The sequence below is a fragment of the Dipodomys merriami genome, unplaced genomic scaffold, assembly GCF_024711535.1.
Source record: "Dipodomys merriami isolate MVZ:Mamm:240054 unplaced genomic scaffold, mDipMer1.0.p SCAF_6, whole genome shotgun sequence".
In the NCBI taxonomy this organism is placed as follows: Eukaryota; Metazoa; Chordata; class Mammalia; order Rodentia; family Heteromyidae; genus Dipodomys; species Dipodomys merriami.
The window spans coordinates 5,291,104-5,310,548 of record NW_027206179.1 but is presented as its reverse complement, the minus strand read 5'-3'; the positions used below and the strand labels follow the sequence as shown (position 1 = coordinate 5,310,548).

Sequence of the window (19,445 nt, the reverse complement as noted above, 5' to 3'; positions counted from 1 at the left end):
GAACATACAAGGTATCAGAATCAAACACAGAGATTGAGTAATTGTCTGTTCTTTCTCTGTAATGTCTAGGCTATCTCCACTCCCAGAGGTTCGATCTTCTGCATTGTCTAGCCTACACTCAAGACATTCTACTTTTTTTCCCCTTCCTTCTAATGTGTCCATTTTGATGTCTTGAATTCCTTTGTTGAAACTTTGTTTTAGATCATGTATGGAGTTCTTTACCTCCTTGATTTAGTTTTCAGTGTTCACTCTCAAATCTGTTAGTTGAGTGACTGTAGTTACATCTAAGAGAAAAAGTGTTGTATAAGATTACTGAAAGTGTAACTCAGGAAAATTTAGCAAGGATTACAAAATTCTATGCAAAAATCACTGAAATCACATATTCTCCCATCAATTCTGCATTGTACTCAATAACACAAAAATCAACTGTATTAATGAAATTCCTTAAAAAAATAAAGATAGTCAAAACCTCAATAGAAACTGGTGAGTATTTTCATTATAATGTTGATTAGCATACTAAGGAAGTTGAAAATTAATTACATTTTCATTTGTTAAACATCATGCCCTCAACTAAAGAACAAGTACAAAACATTTTTGCCAAATATTGTTATATTGTCAACAAGAGATTTAATTTATAGAAAGATATGGTAAGTTACATAGCCATGTATTTATTAGAAATGTAAATGTGAGAAGAGGTTTGAAGTTACCCTGGGGAGGAAAGTGTATGAAACTCTTATTTTCAGTAAGAGGCCAAAGAGCTAGAAGTGAAACTGTGGTTCATGTGGTAAAGAAGCATTGAGTGAAAAAAGTAAAGGACAGTATAGGTCCTTATTACAAGTATGCATAAATCAATTGAATTATTATCAGAAGAAATATATAAAGAACTCTTGAACAGACAAGAAATGAGTGCAATTGTGTCTATATCTCTTAAAAATGTAATTCTATAAACATAGAGTAGAGCCCACTAAATCAACCTATTTGAAACAGTGAGTTTCCTTATCAAGAGTCCTGAAATGTGAAAATTAAAAAAAAATCCTATTTAACAAATTGTAAGAAGTGAAAATATAACAAGAAATAACCTTCTATATTTAATATTCAAAACTCTGTGTCAAATTAACAAAGAGAAATTATCAACTATAAAATAAAAATATATCCAGGCAAGAAGGGGCTTACTATTATGGATGGAGGACTTTAATCTTAGGAGAAAACTCAAAAAATCTTATACATTGTAATCTTAAATCAAAGTGTATTTTTTTTTTTTTTTTTTTTTTTTTGTCGGTCGTGGGGCTTGAACTCTGGGCCTGGGCGTTGTCCCTCAGCTCTTCAGCTCAAGGCGAGCGCTCTACCACTTGAGCTACAGCACCACTTCCGGTTTTCTGGTGGTTTATTGGAGATAAGAGTCTCACGGTCTGTCTTGCCCGGGCTGGCTTTGAACCGTGATCCTCAGATCTCAGCCTCCTGAGTAGCTAGGATTACAGGCGTGAGCCACCAGCGCCCGGCCAAAGTGTATTTTTGTAACACACCCAATCATTCTTAAGTTATAGGAGGGAAGCAGTATGAAATGGAAGAGGAAGACAAAGAAGGAGATAGAGTTAAATAGAAAGGGAGACTGGGCTAGAGAGAAAAGTCCCATTAAAGAGACTCAGGATAATTTCAAAAGGTGACATAGTGAGTAGAAATGTACAAATATTGAACAAAAGAAAATCTAAGGATATTAAAAGATGTAAATTTATGAAGGGGAAATATTAATTAAATGGTTTTGAGGACTCTATAGCATTGTGGTGTGCACACAGGAAGTTAACATACAGAAAAATTTAGAGGAGTTATTGAGAAAGACAATAGATAAACTTACCTGACAAGCAGAAAAGATCAAAAGCTATGTACAGATGACCAAATAAGATAATGTTAAATGAAATGAACCCCAAGATAGGGACACAAGAGGTTTTATCTTTTTAGCTGTTGTTTTTAATGTGCAGTGTTTTTTTTTGTTTCTTTTGTATATTCGTCCCCCATGATATAACCCCTGTTTCATTGTATTTGATTCCAGTGCTCTTCATCTTGTATATACATTTTTCTAATTTGAGGAGGGGAATGGAAATACCAAAATTCTGAAACAAGAGTACAGTTTGACCCATTGTAACAATGAGATGTACAAGACAATATGTTAAAAATGAACTTTACAACTTGGTGTGTAGGGAGGAGTTGAGGAGGTGGAGAGAAAAAGAATTAAGGGAAAACAAAAGAGGGGGTAAGGATGCTTGATAGGAAATGTACTCATTACATTACTCATGTAACTGTAACACCTCTGTACAGTATCTTTACAAGTATATATATATATATGTATATATATACATATATATATATAGACAACATAGAAAAGATTTCAGGAAGAGGGATAAGATAATTAAGTGCAGATTAAATAGGAAGAAGCAAAAATATAGAAGCAAAATTCCACTTTAAATTGGGATCACCATCACATGTGATTATCACTGCTAGGAAAATTCACACTAGAACCTTAGTCTCTGAAGTAAAATTCTATGATACAAACTATGAAAAGAAGAGATAATTACTGTAGATTTAGATCAGACCTTCTGTTTACTAAACAAACCCATGGGCTTAATCTTAAGAATGATTATTTCTACTACTATGTCTTTTATGCCTGAAGCCATGGAGAGAATTTCTATTTGGCATTAACAAGATGATGTAACACTTTGGAACAAAAATGCAGCCTAGGAGCCCTGCACTAGAGGCCAAGATGGAGAAGACTTCCACAGCCACCATGACCTTCCCCTTGGCACTGTGATAGACAGGAAGGAAGGTGAGCCACACACTGCAGAACACCAGCATGCTGAAGGTCAGGAACTTGGCTTCATTGAAGGTGTCAGGCAGATTCCTGGCCAGAAAAGCCACAGTGAAACTAGCCAGGGCCAGGGAGCCCAGGAATCCTAGGACACAGTAGAAGGCAGTGAGGGAACCCTTGTTGCACAGGATGATAATGTGGCCATGTTCAGAGTGTGCATCTGTGTCCACAAAGGGAGGAGAGATTCCCAGCCAGAGTCCACAAAGAGTCACTTGGATCAAAGTACAAATGGGAATGATGAAGTTAGGAGCCCCTGATATCAGCAGCCACCTCATACTTCTTCCTGGGGAAGTGGCCTTAAATGCCAGGACCACAGTCAGTGTTTTGGCCAACACTGTGGAAACAGCCACAGTGAATGCAACTCCAAATGTGATCTGCTGCAGGATACAGGTGACTACGTTGGGAAGGCCAAGAAAGAGCAAGGAACAGAGGAAACAGAAGATAAGGGAGATGAGCAAGATGTAGCTGAGAACCTTGTTATTGGCCTTGACAATGGCAGTGTCTTGGTATTTCAAAAACATTCCAAGAACAGCAGCAGTTAGCAAGGTGAAGCAAAGAGCCATGCAGTCCAGAGCCATGCCCAAGGGATCTCCAAAAGCCAGGAAACTTGCAGTTCTCAGGAGGCATTGAGTCCTGTGTGTGTTGGCATACTGAAGATCTGGACATTTCACACATTGCTCCATATCTGCTGAGACATGTACACTACCATTACTTCTTTTTATGAACCTTGTTTGCTTCAAATAAATTAGGAAACTTTTCACTTAGGTGAAATCCTAAGAATTCAGCATTTACTATCAGAAAAAACAGTGTTTTTTTCTCCCCCAAGCCGTAACTGCTTCCCAGTTTTATCTTTTTTATTCCAGCTTTTTTATTCAATATTTTTTGCTCAATGGCTATCACATGTATTGATAATGTAACAGTTGGGTTTTTGCTATATGTTATTAAAATTTTTAATATTTTTTCTCATGCTATTTAAGAGTCTTGCAATCATATTATAATTGGAATTATACAGCTTACATTGCCCTATAGGTTTCAGTAAGACATTAAATTTACCCTCTGATATATTATCCTTGATTTCATCTCATTATGCTCACTTGCTTACCTGGGAAGTTGTAGCAACAGATTTATGAATAATTTTTTAAAATATTTTTCATTGTAGGTCTCCTTGACACAGGCCAAAATTTTCTTAATAGAGACCCAGAAACACAACAAATCAAAGAAATGTTGGACAAATGGGATTGCATGAAATTGCAGAGCTTCTGCATGGCAAAGGACATAACTAGCAAAATCAAAAGAAAGCCCACAGATTGGAGAAGATCTTCACTAGCCATATAATGGACAAGGATCTCTTATCTAAAATAGACCTGGAACTCAAAAAATTAAATCCAACAACAACAAATCTTCAAAGATTCAACTGCCAATAAATAAGTGGGCTAAAGACTTAAAGAGAAATTTCTCTGAAGATGAAAGAAGGATGACCAATAGATACATGAAGAAACGCTCAAGCTCTCTAGCCATAAAAGAAATGAATTCAAAACAACACTGATACCACCTCACCCCAGTTAGAACGGCTATAATCAAGAACTCTAATAACAACAGATGCTGGAGGGGATGTGGACAAAAGGGAACCTTACTGCATTGTTGGTGGGAATGTAAACTTGTTCAACCACTTTGGAAAGCACTATGGAGGTTCCTCAAAAGACACCACATAGAGATCCCTATGACCCAGCAATCCAACTTTTGGGCATTTACCCAAATGTTCACAAACAAGACCACACCAAAGCTACCAGCACAACTATGTTTATTGTAGCATTATTTACCATAGTTAAGATATGGAACCAACCCTGATGGCCCTCAGTAGATGAATGGATCAAGAAAATGTCGTATATATACACAATGGAATTCTATGCCTCCATCAGAAAGAATGGCATCAGCCCATTTGTTAGGAAATGGAAAGACTTGGAAAAAAATATATTAAGTGAAGTAAGATAGGCTCAAAGAAACATAGGTCCCATGGTTTCCCTTATTTGCAATAACTAGTCTATGTCAAGCAGTCTGAGTCAAGCAGAAAAGGTCAGATAAGTTGATGTTAGGGAAATGAACCCTAAGATATGTATTCAAATGTTTTTTTTCTTTCATGTGATTGTTTCTAACACATTTATAAGATGATTTTTTTTGTTGCTTTCTATGTACCTCCCCCATGGTATGACTCTTGCTTTCACTGTATTTGATGTTGGTATAATTTGTGGAATGGAAGGTTAAAACAAATCGTTTAAATAGGGGTACAGGTGGACCCATTGCAACTATGAGATGAACAAGTCTTTATGTCGAAGATAAACTTTACAACTTTGGTGGGAGGGAGGAGGTTTGATTGGTGGACAGGGGGTAAGGGGAAGTATGGGAAGGGATGGGAAAGGGAAACAAAGGAGGAGGCAACAATGCTTGATAAGAAATTTACTCATTATCTTGCCCATGTAATTGTAACCCCTCTGTACAGTATTTTCACAAAAAGGTATAATATATGTGTGTATATATATTTTTTCCATTGTAAATATATTGTACAAAGAGGATACAGTTAAATGAGCAAGGTAATGAGTCCATTTTCTATATAGCATATGTACACCCTCCATTATATTTCCACTATCATCCCTATCATAACCACCTCCCCAACTCCTCATGTCCTTCTTCCACACACCCCACCCCCACTAATTGTAAAGTTCATTTAAAAAATACTGTCTTTTACATCTCATTGTTACAATGGGTCATCCAGTATCCTTATTTCAGAATTTTGTTATATCCCTTCCCCTCTGCAAAGTAGAAAAACCTATTTACCAGATTCAAGACATCAAAATCAAATACAGTGACAATAGAGTTTGTATCATAGGGGAAGAAAATACAAAAGAAAAAACACATAGTATATTACATGCACATTAAGAAGAACATCAACAAAGATAAAAACCACTTGTGTTCCTATCTTGTGATTAATTTTGCTTGGCATCAGTTTATATGGTCATAAGAACATAACTTTTGACCTTTTCTGCTTATCTCAGACATGTACTAGATATTGCAGATAAGGGAAACCTTGGGACCTATGTATCTTTGAGTCTGGCTTAGTTCAATTAATATAATTTTTCCAAGCCCTTCCATTTCCTAACAAATGGGCTGATGCCATTCTTTCTGATGGAGGCATAGAATTCAATTACATAAAAATACCATATTTTCTTGATCCATTCATCTACTGAGGGGCATCTAGGTTGGTTCCATATCTTAGCCATGGTGAGTAATGCTGTAATACACATAGTTGTGCTGGTAGCTTTAGTATGGTCTTGTTTGTGATCATTTGGGTAAATGCCCAAAAGTTGGATTGCTGGGTCATAGGGGAGCTCTATGTAGAATCTTTTTTGGAACCTCCATACTGCTTTCCAAAGTGGATGAACAAGTTTCCATTCCCACCAACAATGCATAGGGTTCCCTTTTAGCCACATCCCCTCCAGCACCTGTTGTTATTAGATTTCTTGTTGATAGCCATTCTAACTGGGGTGGGGTGGAATCTCAACGGTTTTTTTTATTGCATTTCTTTTATGGCTAGAGAGGTTTAGCATTTCTTCATGTGTCTATTGGTCATTCTTATTTTCTCTTCAGAGAAGTCTCTCTTTAGTTCTTTATGCCACTTATGAATTGCACAGTTGTTTCTTTGTGGATTTGTTGCTGGTAATTTAATTTTTTGAGTTCCAAGTATATTTTAGATATGAGACCCTTGTCTATTGTATGGCTAGTGAAGATCTTCTCCCAATCCATGGAATTTCTATTGATCTTGCTAGCTATGTCCTTTGCCATGCAGAAACTCTGCAGTTTCATTCAATAGCATTTGTCCAAGCTTTCTTTGATTTGTTGTGTTTTGGGTCTTTATTTAGAAAATTTCGGCCTGGGCCATGGAACCCTAGGCTTTCTCCTATTCTTTCCTGTAATGTTTTCAGGGTGTCTGCTTTGACTTCAAGGTCTTTGATCCATTTGAAGTTTATTCTGCTGCAGTGCAATATGTAAGGACCTACCTTTAGTTTATTACAGGTATTTAGCCAACTTTGGCAGCACCATTTACTTAAGAGGCTGTCTTTCTTCCATTTTATTTTTTAGCTCCCTTATTGAAGAGTTGGTGACTATAGGTCTGAGGGTTCATTTCTTGGTCTTCAGTTCCATTCCATTGGTCCTCAAGTCTGTTTTTTTATTGTGAAAATACCATACAGAGGGGTTATAATTACATTGGCAAGATAGTGAGTACAATTAATATCAAGCATTGTTTCCCCATTCTATCCCTTCCCTTCTCCACCTCCCCTCCTGTACCTCAAGTCTGTTTTTGTGTCAGTACAAAGCTGTTTTGATTACTATGTCTTTGTAGTAGAGTTTGAAGTTTTGTATTGATATTCCTCCAGCACTGTTTTTTCTGCTGAGGATTATTTTTGTTATTCGGGATCTCTATTGTTCCATATGAATTTTTGGATTCTTTCTCCTATTCATTGAAAAATGAGGTTGGGATATTGATTAGTATCCCATTGAATTTGTAGATAGCCTTTTGAATTAGTGCCATTTTCACTATGCTAATCTTCCCAATCCAGGACCATGGGAGGTTTTTCTACTTCCTTGCTTCTGCTTTAATTTTCTTTTTCATAATTTTGAAGTTTTCATCATAGACATCCTTCACTTGTTTAGATAAGTTGACTCCTAAGTATTTTATTTATTGTGGGGCTGCTTTCCTGATTTCAGCTGCAAGCTTCTCATTGTTGGCATACAGGAAAGCCATTGATTTTTGAGTGTTAATTTTGTATCCTGCTACTTTGCCAAAGTTTCAAATCACCTCCAGCAACTTGGGAGTGGAGTCCATTGGGTTCTTTAAATACAAGATCATGTCATCTGTAAAGTGGGTGAGTTTTACTTATTCTTTCCCTATTTGGATCCCCTTTATGTTTACATGTTGTCTTATTGCTCTGGCTAGGCATTCTAATACTAACTTGAAGAGAAGTAGAGAGTGGACATCCTTGTTTCCTTCTTTAATTTAGATGAAATGGCTTTAGCTTCTCACTCCTAATTGTAATGCTTTCTGTAGGTTTGTCACATACAGGTTTTATTATATTGAGTAATGTTCCATGGATTCCTATTTTTTCCAGTGCTTTCATCATTAAGGGGTGTTAGATCCTGTCGAATACTTTTTCTGCATCTATTGAGATAAGCATGTGATTCTTATCCTTGCTCTTTTTGATGTGATGAATTATAATAATTGATTTCCATATATTGAACCAGGTTTGCATCCATGAAATTTATCCTGTTTGATTATGGTTTATGATTTTTTTGACAAGTTGCTGAAGTCAATTGGCCAAAATTTTTTTGAGAAGTCTTGCATCAGTGTTCATCAAAGAAATGAGTGTATAGTTCTCTGTCATTGATGAGTATCTACCTGGTTTTGGGATGAAGGTTATGATGGGTTCATGTAAAGAATTTGGTAGTGAACATTCACTTTCAATTTCATTGAAGTTTTGGAGGAGGATTCGTGTCAGTTCTGCTTTGAAGGCCTTCTAGAATTCAGCTGTAAATCCATCCAGTCCTGTTTTTTTTCTTATGTGGAAATTCACTTATTGCTGTTTATATTTCTATGCTTGATATGAGTCTGTTCAGTTGCTTTAACTCATCTTGATTTAGTTTGGGTATGCCAATATTTGCTAAGAATTCATCCATTTCTTCCAGATTCTCAAGCTTATTAGCATAAAGTTTTGAGAAGTATTCCCTTATAATGGTATGAATGTTGTTTTTTCTGTGGTGATGTCAACATTCTCATCTCTGCGTTTGTTCATATGGGTGTGTTTTCTTCTTTTTGTAATAAGCTTTGCTAAGGGTCTGTCAATTTTGTTAATTTTTTTTGAAGAACCAACCCTTTATTTTGTTGATTCTTTCTATGTTTTTTGGACTCTAATTCATTTAATTTAATTTAATTTTAATTACTTCTTTTCATCTACTGGATTTGGGTTTAGCTTGTTGCTCATTTTAAAGGAGTTTCAGGTGCCTTGTTAAATTGTTGGTTTCAGATCTTTCCAATTTGTTGATGTAGGAACTAAGAGCTATACTCTTGCCTCTGAGTACTGTCTTTGCTGTGTCCCAGAGGAGCTGGTAATTTGTGTGTTCATTTTTGCTGAGTATCCTGAATATTTGAATTTTCTTTATAATCTCTTCTATGACCCACTGGTGATTCAGTAGTGTGTGATTCAGCCTCCATGTATTACAGGATTTTCTCTGGTGGCTATTGGTGTTGAATTCTAATTTTTATTCCCTTGTGGTCTGAGCGAATGAAGGGCATAATATCAATGTTTCTGAATTTGGACAAATTTGCTTTGTGACCTAAAATGTTGTCTATTTTGGAGAATGTTCCATGTGTTGTTGAAAAGAATGCATATTCTGATGCTCCTGAGTGAAATATTTGGTAGATACCTGATAAGTCAAATTGATCTGTGCAGTTTTTTATGTCTGAAGTTTCTCTGTTGAGTTTTTGCTGGGTTGACCTATCCAGCATGGATAATGGTGTGTTAAAGCCCCTACTCTGTAAGCCTTTGGATCTATGTGTGATTTTAAGGAAAGTAATGTTTCTTGGATAAATTTGGTGCTCATTTATTTGGTGAATAGGTCTTTAGAATGGTAAGAACCTCCTGAAGGAGAGATCACTTAATTAGTATGTAATGACCTCCTTTATCTCATTTTGCTAATTTTAATTTGAAGTCTGTTTTATCTGATATTGAGATTACAAATCCCCCACCCACATTTATGGGGGCCGTTTGCTTGGTAGATATTATTCCAGCCTTTCACTTTCAGAATATGTTTGTTTGTGTGGGCAAGATATGTCTCTTACAGGCAGAATGTAGAAGGATCTTGGTTTTTAATTCAACTAGACAGTCTATGTTGCTTAATTGGAGAGTTAAGTCCATTAATATTGAGAGTTATGACTGAGAACTTTTGGGTACTTCCTGTCATGCTATCCAGCTTCTTGTAGGCTGTGCCACCTGTGTTCTTCCTATCCTTCTTGGTTTCACAGATTGATCAATCTTGGAATCTAGAGTCATGCTCACTTCTTAAAGTGAATCTACCTTACTGAGCCCTTGCCCTGTGCTCAGAAGAGCTCTGGGCACTGAGAAATAAAGATAAGCAACATCCAAGTTTTTTGTTTGAGTAAAATGTAAGTTTTCAGATGAATACATTCCTTATAGGACTTATGTTTAATTTTATGTTAGAATTTAGACTGTTCTTAATGATTAGTGATGCGAAGGATTCCTGGACATAACTTTGTATGCAATAGACTAGAAAGTCTTTCTAAATATGTAATTCAAAGCCATGTTCTATAATATTACCAATAGAAATATCACCACTTGTCAGAATTCAGTTATTAACAGAGAGAAGGAGAATGGGCTCTGTAATCCTAATACACAGTTTTTTAATTGACATGTCCAGATTGAGGATAACCAGAGAGAGAGAAAGGATTTCTTTATAAGTCATGGACTCACCTGTCCCATTAGCAATTTCATTTTGTGGGCAAGGTGTACAATCAAAGCAACATGGAGCCTTTCCCTCCTGAGGAGATTTCCTGAATCCAGGACTACAACTCTCACTGCAGACAGATTGAGGAGTCTGAGGAAGGAAGAGATGTGTCAATAATAGTTCAGACTCATACCAGATACTACAACAATACATTGTTTTAAATTTAAGCATAATGTTGTAAGCAGGTAAATGCAGCTGATTTATTGAATTCTGTTAGAGATTCCCTATTCCATGATTTCCAAAGTCTGTGTGCTTCAATCTTGACTTCTAGCTTGTTGAACTACTGGAAAGCATGAGATTTATAAAAGGTGGAAAGTAGTGGTGAGAAAGTAATTTCTAGTACACATCCTCATGGGATTTCCTTGAATTCATGTCATTATATGCTTTCTCCTACTTTTCTGTGATATGGGAAAGAGCAAGAAAGAGACCTCCACTTTATAAAGGTATGTGATCCCCAGGAGCATAGTTTCTTTCACTTTATTTTCCAGTGGTCACGACATGAAAAACTTGTCACAGGTGCCTTCAATGATTCCACTAACCAAAAATGTTTAAGTAGCATGTCAATTAACCAGAAGTGAGCAAAAGATACCTTTCAGCTACATGAATTAATTCCTCAGATACTTGATCACAGTGTTAGATACCTACTGAAATAAATTCAATTTACATCTAATGACAAAATTCAAAATTAACATTAAGGAGCACCGTTAACTATTTAGGTTCTAATCCTGGGGCTTGAAATCAAGGCCTGGCCACTGGACTTGAACTACATTTGCTCAAGGATAGGACTCTACTACCTTAGTCACAGTTCTACCTACAGATTTTTGGAGGTTATAAGAGTGATAAGAGTCTCACAGAATTTCCTGTGTAAGCTGACTCTGAACTATGCTATTTCTATCTCAGCTGTATTAGTGGCTAGGATTATGGGAGAAATTTGTTGACACTCAGCCAGGTATAAATTTAAAATGTTATTCATGCTTATTTCTGTCCTTAAAATTATTAGATTAGATCCAACTCACCATTGTAGTTTCAATGGCCCACTCTACCATATCTTCAGATAAAGACAGTTGATTGCCATGTGGAGCAGATGGGGAAAACTTCCCTATTCTCACTGCAAGTTCCAGACCTTCTGGAAAATTCCAAATATTAAGAATGTCATACTCTGGTTCCAATTTCCTTTTCTCATCCAAAATCACTTGATCTCTAGCAGAATTGTAAAACTGGATGTTCTTCAGGAACATGTGCAACTAAAAGAGAGACATCATCTGTGGTAAAGTAAATCCCAGAGTTAAGACAAAAAACCTGAGGTAAGAAACACTCCTCATTCTGAATTCAAAAAGTGTAGAGACACCTAATCAAGTACCTCAGAAGAAATTCTATGGAGGAAAAAAATAATCATTTTGAAAAATAATCTTTCCTGATTACTCAGAAAAGGATTAGAATGACTTTTTTCCAGAGAAATCATTTTAATCCATTTTGGCACAACCACTATTTTTTGACTGTATATATTTTGAGTTTGCTAAATGTTCAATACCAAAAGTTGAATGAAACTTGGTCACATGAAAAATATGGATAATTCTGTTCAGTAGGTCATCCTTTGCTATGACTGAAGAAATTCGTAGGGAGAAGCTCATTTTGCAGGTTCAAAACACTAGCTACAAATATGTTGAGGTTATTAGTAACTAAAAGAATTGATGAGCAAGTTTCTGGTGGCGTATAGATATAATAATAGCTATGCAGGTGGTTCAGATCAGAGGATCCTGCTTGGAAGCCAGCCTGAGCAGAAAATTTAGTGAGAAACATGCCTCCAATAAACAATTCAGAAGTCTCCAATAAACAATTCAGAAAAATCCAGGAGAAATGCTATGTTCAAATGGTTGAGTACTAACTCTGAGCACAAACAGACTCTGCAACATAGCCTAGGCACTGTGTTCAAGTCCCTGCACTGGCCAAAATTATTTTATAGCAATATGTAATATATTTTATCCTTGTTACTGGACTTTGTTTCTTAACAGCTTATCCATACATGTCTATAGTATGTTAAAGAAATTGGAACATAATCACATAAGGTTTTGAAAAAAGACCTGAAATGTTGGATTTTTAAACATGAATCTATATTTGTTCAATTTTGTGTTTATAATGTTTTCTGATAATAGAAAGAAAAAAGCTTAAGAGTTGAGAAAATTGTTTCAAATAGTGAAATATTCATTAATTTCAGCAACCAAGAGATATATGACAGATGTATACAAACATAAATATACAAATATTTGTGTATATAAACACACATAATATATACCTATACATATCCAGAAATACACATGCATACATACAGAAAAATTTAATTTCATACAATAAGGAAACCCTCTAGAAAGTGCCTTTGCTCATGGTGTGTGTACTCCAACATGGAAGAAATTACCTGCTCAGGGGAAGGCACTTTTTCTTTTCTATTTCCCATTGTTTGAACTTCTGTTTGATGAAGAAGCATCTCATGGAGGGTCTGGGCCACAGCATACACAGTGTGGTATATATTGTAACTATCTCCAGACATACTCATTTCAAAAATATGCCCAGGTAACCAATCCAAAGAGGCATCATGAGGACAATGGTCCCATGTTACACAGTCAGACTCAGAATCAGAGCAATTAAAAGAGAGAAACCACAGCCTCGCAAGAAAAATGTCTTCTGGGTATTTGGAAGGCTTAACTGCCTTGACAAAATCTGTGAATCCAGAAACTTCTGCATGATGATATGTAAAAATAAGAGGCACATACAAGGAGCCCAGCATGAAATATTTCCTCTTCATAGTGAAATCCCACTGAGAGTTCACAATACAAATTTTGCCATGTATAAAAATTTGCTCAATCAATATCATTAAAGCTATCAGTGTATCATTATCACCATATATGATGAGTACTCTTGCTGAAGATAGATTTATCTCATTATGAACTGCCATGAATCTGAATACATTTGACATATCTTGGGTTGAGATCATTAGCTCATAGGCTACACATATTTTGTTCTTGGCCATCTCTTCTTTCAATTCAGCAAGAACGGATGCACCATTCTCATCTTGTGAGGTCAACAGTCCCAACCAACTCCAGCTGAAGTGAAGCAGTAATGAGACCATGGCAGTGGCTAATGATGTGTCTTTTGGTGCCATCTGATAGAGAGTAGGAAACTTTTTAGGGTCACTCAGGGCATGATCAAAAGGTCCAAAGGTAAACTAAAGGGAAAGAAAATTGGGCACTCCATGAATGAGAAGATTACCATGCATCACAATCTCAGTCTTGAAGTCTAAGAACCAATTGAAGTAGGTGGAGGAAGGTATTGTTTTAGTTTTTGAAAAAGTAATTTGTTCTTTAAAAGTTGCCCAACACAGCAATTGACTTGTAATTGTCTCTTGATCTTTGTTCCTATTTGCATCACCTCTTTGCATTTACATCAACCTCAACCAGTCCCAATTTCATTTTCACACATGCCCATTGAATATTATGGGTTTTTTCACCACCAATCCATTCCATATTTCTTTGCATTTTTCCCTTAACACCTACCCATCTCAGACAAGATATGTTTCACCTATTTGGTTTTCATTTGTATACTCTCAGTAGATCAGAAAAGTTACACCATGGATTTCCACCCCTCTCTATACCATACTTTAGTCAGATTGATCATGTATATATATATATATGTGGTTATGTGTGTGTTCCATAGTTATTTCATATTACATGTTTATATTTTAGATCGAACTTTCACATAGGACAGGACACATTTACCTTTTCTCATTCTGAGCCTGATTTACTTCATTCAACATAATACCTTTCATATGAGTTTGTGTGTGTGTGTGTGTGTGTGTGTGTGTGTGTGTGTGTGTGTGTGTGTACATGAATACTAGTACAGGGGCACAAAGTCATGACTTCTTGCATTCCATGGCAATTTTCCTGAAGACTTGTGCTGTACCAATGGAGTCACACATTCACCTTGTGCCCTTTGCAGGTTAGTTGGAGATACAAGTTTCCTGATTAGCTAGGGTTACTGATGGAAGCCATCTGTACCCTGCTCAGTCAATACACTGCAAAGTCCTTTTCCATTTCCTGATTTGTTAACAAAAATTATTGATAAGGCTTGAAACAATGTGAAAATATATATTTCCAACTATCTTTGAGTAATTATAATTTGATAATACAAAACTTGATGGGCTCCTAAACAGAACCTCTTTCTATTATTCTCTTCTGACACCTGAATGCCACCAAATTAGACATTATTATATCCTTCCACAGTTTGCACCCTCACCTGTGGAAATCTGTAGAGGCCCACCAATGTCCCAATCTGGTCAGATGTTATTCCTGATGGTCCTGTAAGTACTGCTATAGACTTTCTGTCTCTCATGCAGGAGTAGTTTGGAATCTTGTACTTCCCAAAGAGACAAGTGAAGGGATTCTTAAACATTGTCCAGGTTCTGAATTGAACATCATAGATATTAAATCCCAGAGTCAAGTTATGTAAAAGATCAGGATTGTTGTTGATCTCCTCAATAGCAAAAGCCAAGGCCAAAACAAACTGATAGTTCTTGAACATAAATCTGCATAATGATCAAACAAATTGAGGAAGAATATTTGAAAACTTAAGAATTCAATAACATAAATGCTTGGTTCGTTGGCAAGGAATATGTTAACATATTAACTCAATTAGAATTGAATGTGAATGTAGTGTCTTATGTTTGTGTAAAGATCTAGGTATGGACATGAAGGGCTTTTGTCAAGAAGGAGATTCAGATTCTTATTTAAGTGGAGGGAGAGCTTTTTCTTTAATGTTTTTTATTGTGAAAATACTGTACAGAGGGGTTACAGTTACATGAGCAAGGTAAAGAGTACATTTCTTTTTCTTTTTTTTTTTTTGTCAGTCGTGGGGCTTGAACTCTGGGCTAGGGCGCTGTCCCTGCGCTCTTCAGCTCAAGGGGAGCACTCTACCACTTGAGCCACAGCACCACTTCTGGTTTTCTTTGGTTTATTGGAGATAACAACTATGTTTGTTGCAGCATTATTTACCATAGCTCAGATATGGAACCAACCCAGATGCCCTTCAGTAGACGAATGGATCAAGAAAATGTGGTATATATACACAATAGAATTCTATGCCTCCATCAGAAAGAATGACATTGCCCATTTGTTAGGAAATGGAAAGGCTTGGAAAGAAATATATTAAGTGAAGTAAGCCAGGTCCAAAGAAACATAGGTCCCATGCTTTCCCTTATTTGCAATAACTGGTATCAGTCCGAGACAAGCAGAAAAGGTCAGATAAGTTCATGTTAGGCGAAATGTACCCCAAGATAAGGATTTAAATGTTTTTTTTTTCTTGCAATTGTTTCTAACATATTTATAAGATGATTTCTTTGTTGCTTTGTATGTACCGCCCCCTCCCCTCCTCCCCGCCCTACGGTATAACCCCTGCTTTCATTGTATTTGATATTGGTATAATTTTTGGAGGGGAAGGGAAAAAACAAATCATTTAAATAGGGATACAGGTGGACCTATGGCAACAAGGAGATGTACAAGTCATTATGTCGAAAAATGAACTTTACAACTTTGGCCAGGGGGGTGGGGGTGGGTTGGGTGGGCGGAGTATAGGAAGGGATAGGAAGGGGAAACAAAGAGGAGGCAACAATGCTTGATAAGAAATGTACTCATTACCTTGCCCATGTAATTGTAACCCCTCTGTTCGTTATTTTCACAATTAAAGGGAAAAAAAGTGTTAAAAAAAAAAAAAAAAGAGTCTCACAGACTTTTCTGCCTGGGCTGGCTTTGAACCATGATCCTTGGATCTCAGCCTCCTGACTAGCTAGGATTACAGGCATGAGCTACCGGCCCCCGGCTATGAGTACATTTCTTATCAAGGCTTTATTACAATTGCTTCTTCATTCATAGAGCAAGTCACATTCCTAAGTGTGTCAGTTGGAACATTGGACCTGAAAAAAATAATCATTTACAATAATTTTGTGGCCAAAGTTATGAAATCTATGTATAGGATATCATCCATGTGCCTAAGAAGCATTTTTTATATGAGGGAGAGCTTTTTTTCCCCTATCACCTTATGCACCTCAGCAAAAGGCTGTTGTCTAGGATTCGATTTCCTTGAGACAGAAAATGTTGTGTTGCCTTTACATTAGGGCAACTAGCTATACCTGTGTGGAAAATAATTCTGGTGTTTCCAGTCATCCAGTTTCTGTTATGTGTTTATATGACATGTTAGGCTAACTACGAAATGTTTAATTTAACTGCAATATTCAGAAGCAAAGTGTTATTTATGAGTGATTCTTTTTTTTTTTTTTTTTTGTCGGTCGTGGGGCTTGAACTCTGGGCCTGGGCGCTGTCCCTCAGCTCTTCAGCTCAAGGCGAGCGCTCTACCACTTGAGCTACAGTGCCACTTCCGGTTTTCTGGTGGTTATTGGAGATAGGAGTCTCACAGTCTTTCCTGCCCCGGCTGGCTTTGAACTGTGATCCTCAGATCTCAGCCTCCTGAGTAGCTAGGATTACAGGCGTGAGCCACCAGCGCCCGGCTTTATGAGTGATTCTATAGCTAGCTCTGCTCCCAGACCAACATATTGAATAGCTCTTACTGATAACCAGAAAAAAGCTGAACTATTGGGGATTTAACTTTTAATTTATGGAATAATACAAAAAGATACATCCAATTTTAAGGGATTCAATTTTGAGGGAGGAACTCATGACATGAGGGAGGAGGAGAGAATTGTAGCTAAGCTTTGCATAGAAATCCCAATTCCAAGCCTCCATGGTTAAGTGCTTTTATCATTACTCTCTTCCCAATATATTTAGATTGAGATAATGGAAAGAAAACAAAGTAGCAAAATAAAGATGATCAAAGTACTTTTCTTTCTTTCTTTCTCTGTGTCCTGTCTCTTGGGCCATGGTATGTGTGAGTGTCTTTGTGTGCTTGTGTGTATTTACATGCAAGCTCGCCTGTGGGCATAGTGTAAAGAAACTAAGATAATGATATCAACTGGTATTGTTTAAAAGGAAACAATGAAGACACATTGGGAATACTAATGAAAGGATCATCTTGTTCAATATATAGTGTAGGTATATGTGAAGTAATCACAGAGAAACCTGTCATAGTCTAAAATGATCTAAACAGAAGAAAATAGTGAGCTTCAACATACACATATAGAGAAATAAAATGTAGGAATTAAGATGTGTTAAAAAGGTTTGTCAAATATTGAAGACTTAGCTCCCCTATGATCAGCAATCCCACTTTTAGGCGTTTACCCAAATGGTCACAAGCGAGGCTATACTAAAGCTACTAGGACAACTATGTTTATCACAGCATTATTCACCATAGTTAAGATATGGAACCAACTCAGATGTCCCTCAGTAGATGAAAGGATCAAAAATACATACATACATACATATGCACGTATGTATGTATATACACACATATACATATAATGGAATTTTATGCCTGTATCAGAAAGAATGATACAGCCTCAATTTTTATGAAATGGAAAGACTTAGAAGATAGGGACACAAGAGATTTTATCTTTCTTCTGGGTCTTTTTAATGTATTATCATAAAATATGTGATTTTTTTTGTTTCTACGTATGTTATTCCCCCCATGGTATCTCCCCTGTATTTGATTCTGGTGTCCTGAATCTTGTATATACATTTTTCTAATTTGGGAAGGGGAAGGGAAATAACAAAATGCTGAAATAAGGATACAGTTTGACCCATTGTAACGAGATGTACAAGAGCCTATGTTGAAAACGAACTGTACAAGTGCTGAGGAGGAGGGGGGAGTTGGAGAAGTGGGAAGAAAATGAATCTTAGGGCTAAAACAGAGAGGGGGTAACAATGCTTGATAGGAAATGGACTCATTACCTTGCTCATGTAACTGTAACCCCTCTGTACATTATCTTTACAATAAAAATATACAAAAAAGTTAATGAGAGTATTTTCAAAAAAGCAAAAATAGAGATACATGCAAAGTAATAGTCTTAAAAATGAAAGGATAATCAAATTCTGACCATGACATCTACAGCCAGCTGTCTTAACATGAAGATCACATGAGTAAAATACATATTCAGGGGTGAGTCTATAAAGAACAGAAATGAGAACTCTATCATATAGGTGGGCACCCATTTCTATAACACCTGACTCCTCAGTAGAGTCCATATAAGTCAAGAGAACATGGCAAGAAATCATTGCATTACTGGAGAAAAAAAATCTAAATTATCCACAATTATTGCACCTATCAAAGCTGTCCTGTGGAAATAAAAAAGGATAAAATTGTCCCCAGAGAAGCACAGTTAAGAGAATGTATCTCCAGTAGACCCTTTCTTCATGAAACACTAAAGAAAGTTTTTCAGAAACCTTAATAAACAAGAAAAATTTTCAAGAATGTGTACGCTGATTCCTGTGAACACAACAAAAGTTGAGTACAACAGGAAATGAATCAAAGAAAATACTCAAACTCATGGAAACTGAGCAATTCATTGATGAGACTTCAGGAAATCTTCGAAGAGCGAGATAAAATTTAATCGTTTTGGGGATTCAATGTGAGAAAACATAAAATATCAACTCCATTGACCCACAACAAAGGCAGTTCACAGAGGACAGTCCGTGTCTGTAAGTTCTTGCATCAACCAATTAGAAAAATCTGAAGTCAATACCTTGATGGTGCATCTCATAGGCAGAACTGACACTTCCAGGAAAATCCTGGCAACATCACATGTAAACTCCTTAGATGTGTGTGCCAAATAGCTATTTAGATTCCCTGCATCCACTTCACCTCAAGACATCCCCACCAATCAAAAGTTAAATAGAGACACATTCAAATACAGAAGAAATCTCACAACAGAAACACAGGAGCAGGATACAGCAAGACAGCATGCAGACACCTGCTAAGTGGCTACAACATAGGCCCACTGCTCACCCCCTCTATGCAGACCAGGGAAACGAGAAGAACATGCCTGAAGTGCCACCAGTCAAAACTTAAACAGAGAACA

General features: G+C 36.6%; 1 protein-coding gene across 1 annotated transcript in view; it reads right to left on the bottom strand.

The window, feature by feature from the left end:
- Window positions 1-2,622: 2,622 nt before the first annotated feature.
- The window catches only part of LOC138813700 (vomeronasal type-2 receptor 116-like), a 29,128-nt gene continuing 12,305 nt past the window's right edge, over window positions 2,623-19,445 (bottom strand). Inside the window, exons 5-9 of the mRNA XM_070002084.1 lie at window positions 14,720-15,008; window positions 12,846-13,652; window positions 11,449-11,676; window positions 10,399-10,522; window positions 2,623-3,545 (exon numbers count right to left, since the gene is read on the bottom strand). Coding sequence (XP_069858185.1) covers window positions 2,623-3,545; window positions 10,399-10,522; window positions 11,449-11,676; window positions 12,846-13,652; window positions 14,720-15,008 — 2,371 coding nt within the window. The remainder of the gene's footprint in view (window positions 3,546-10,398; window positions 10,523-11,448; window positions 11,677-12,845; window positions 13,653-14,719; window positions 15,009-19,445) is intronic.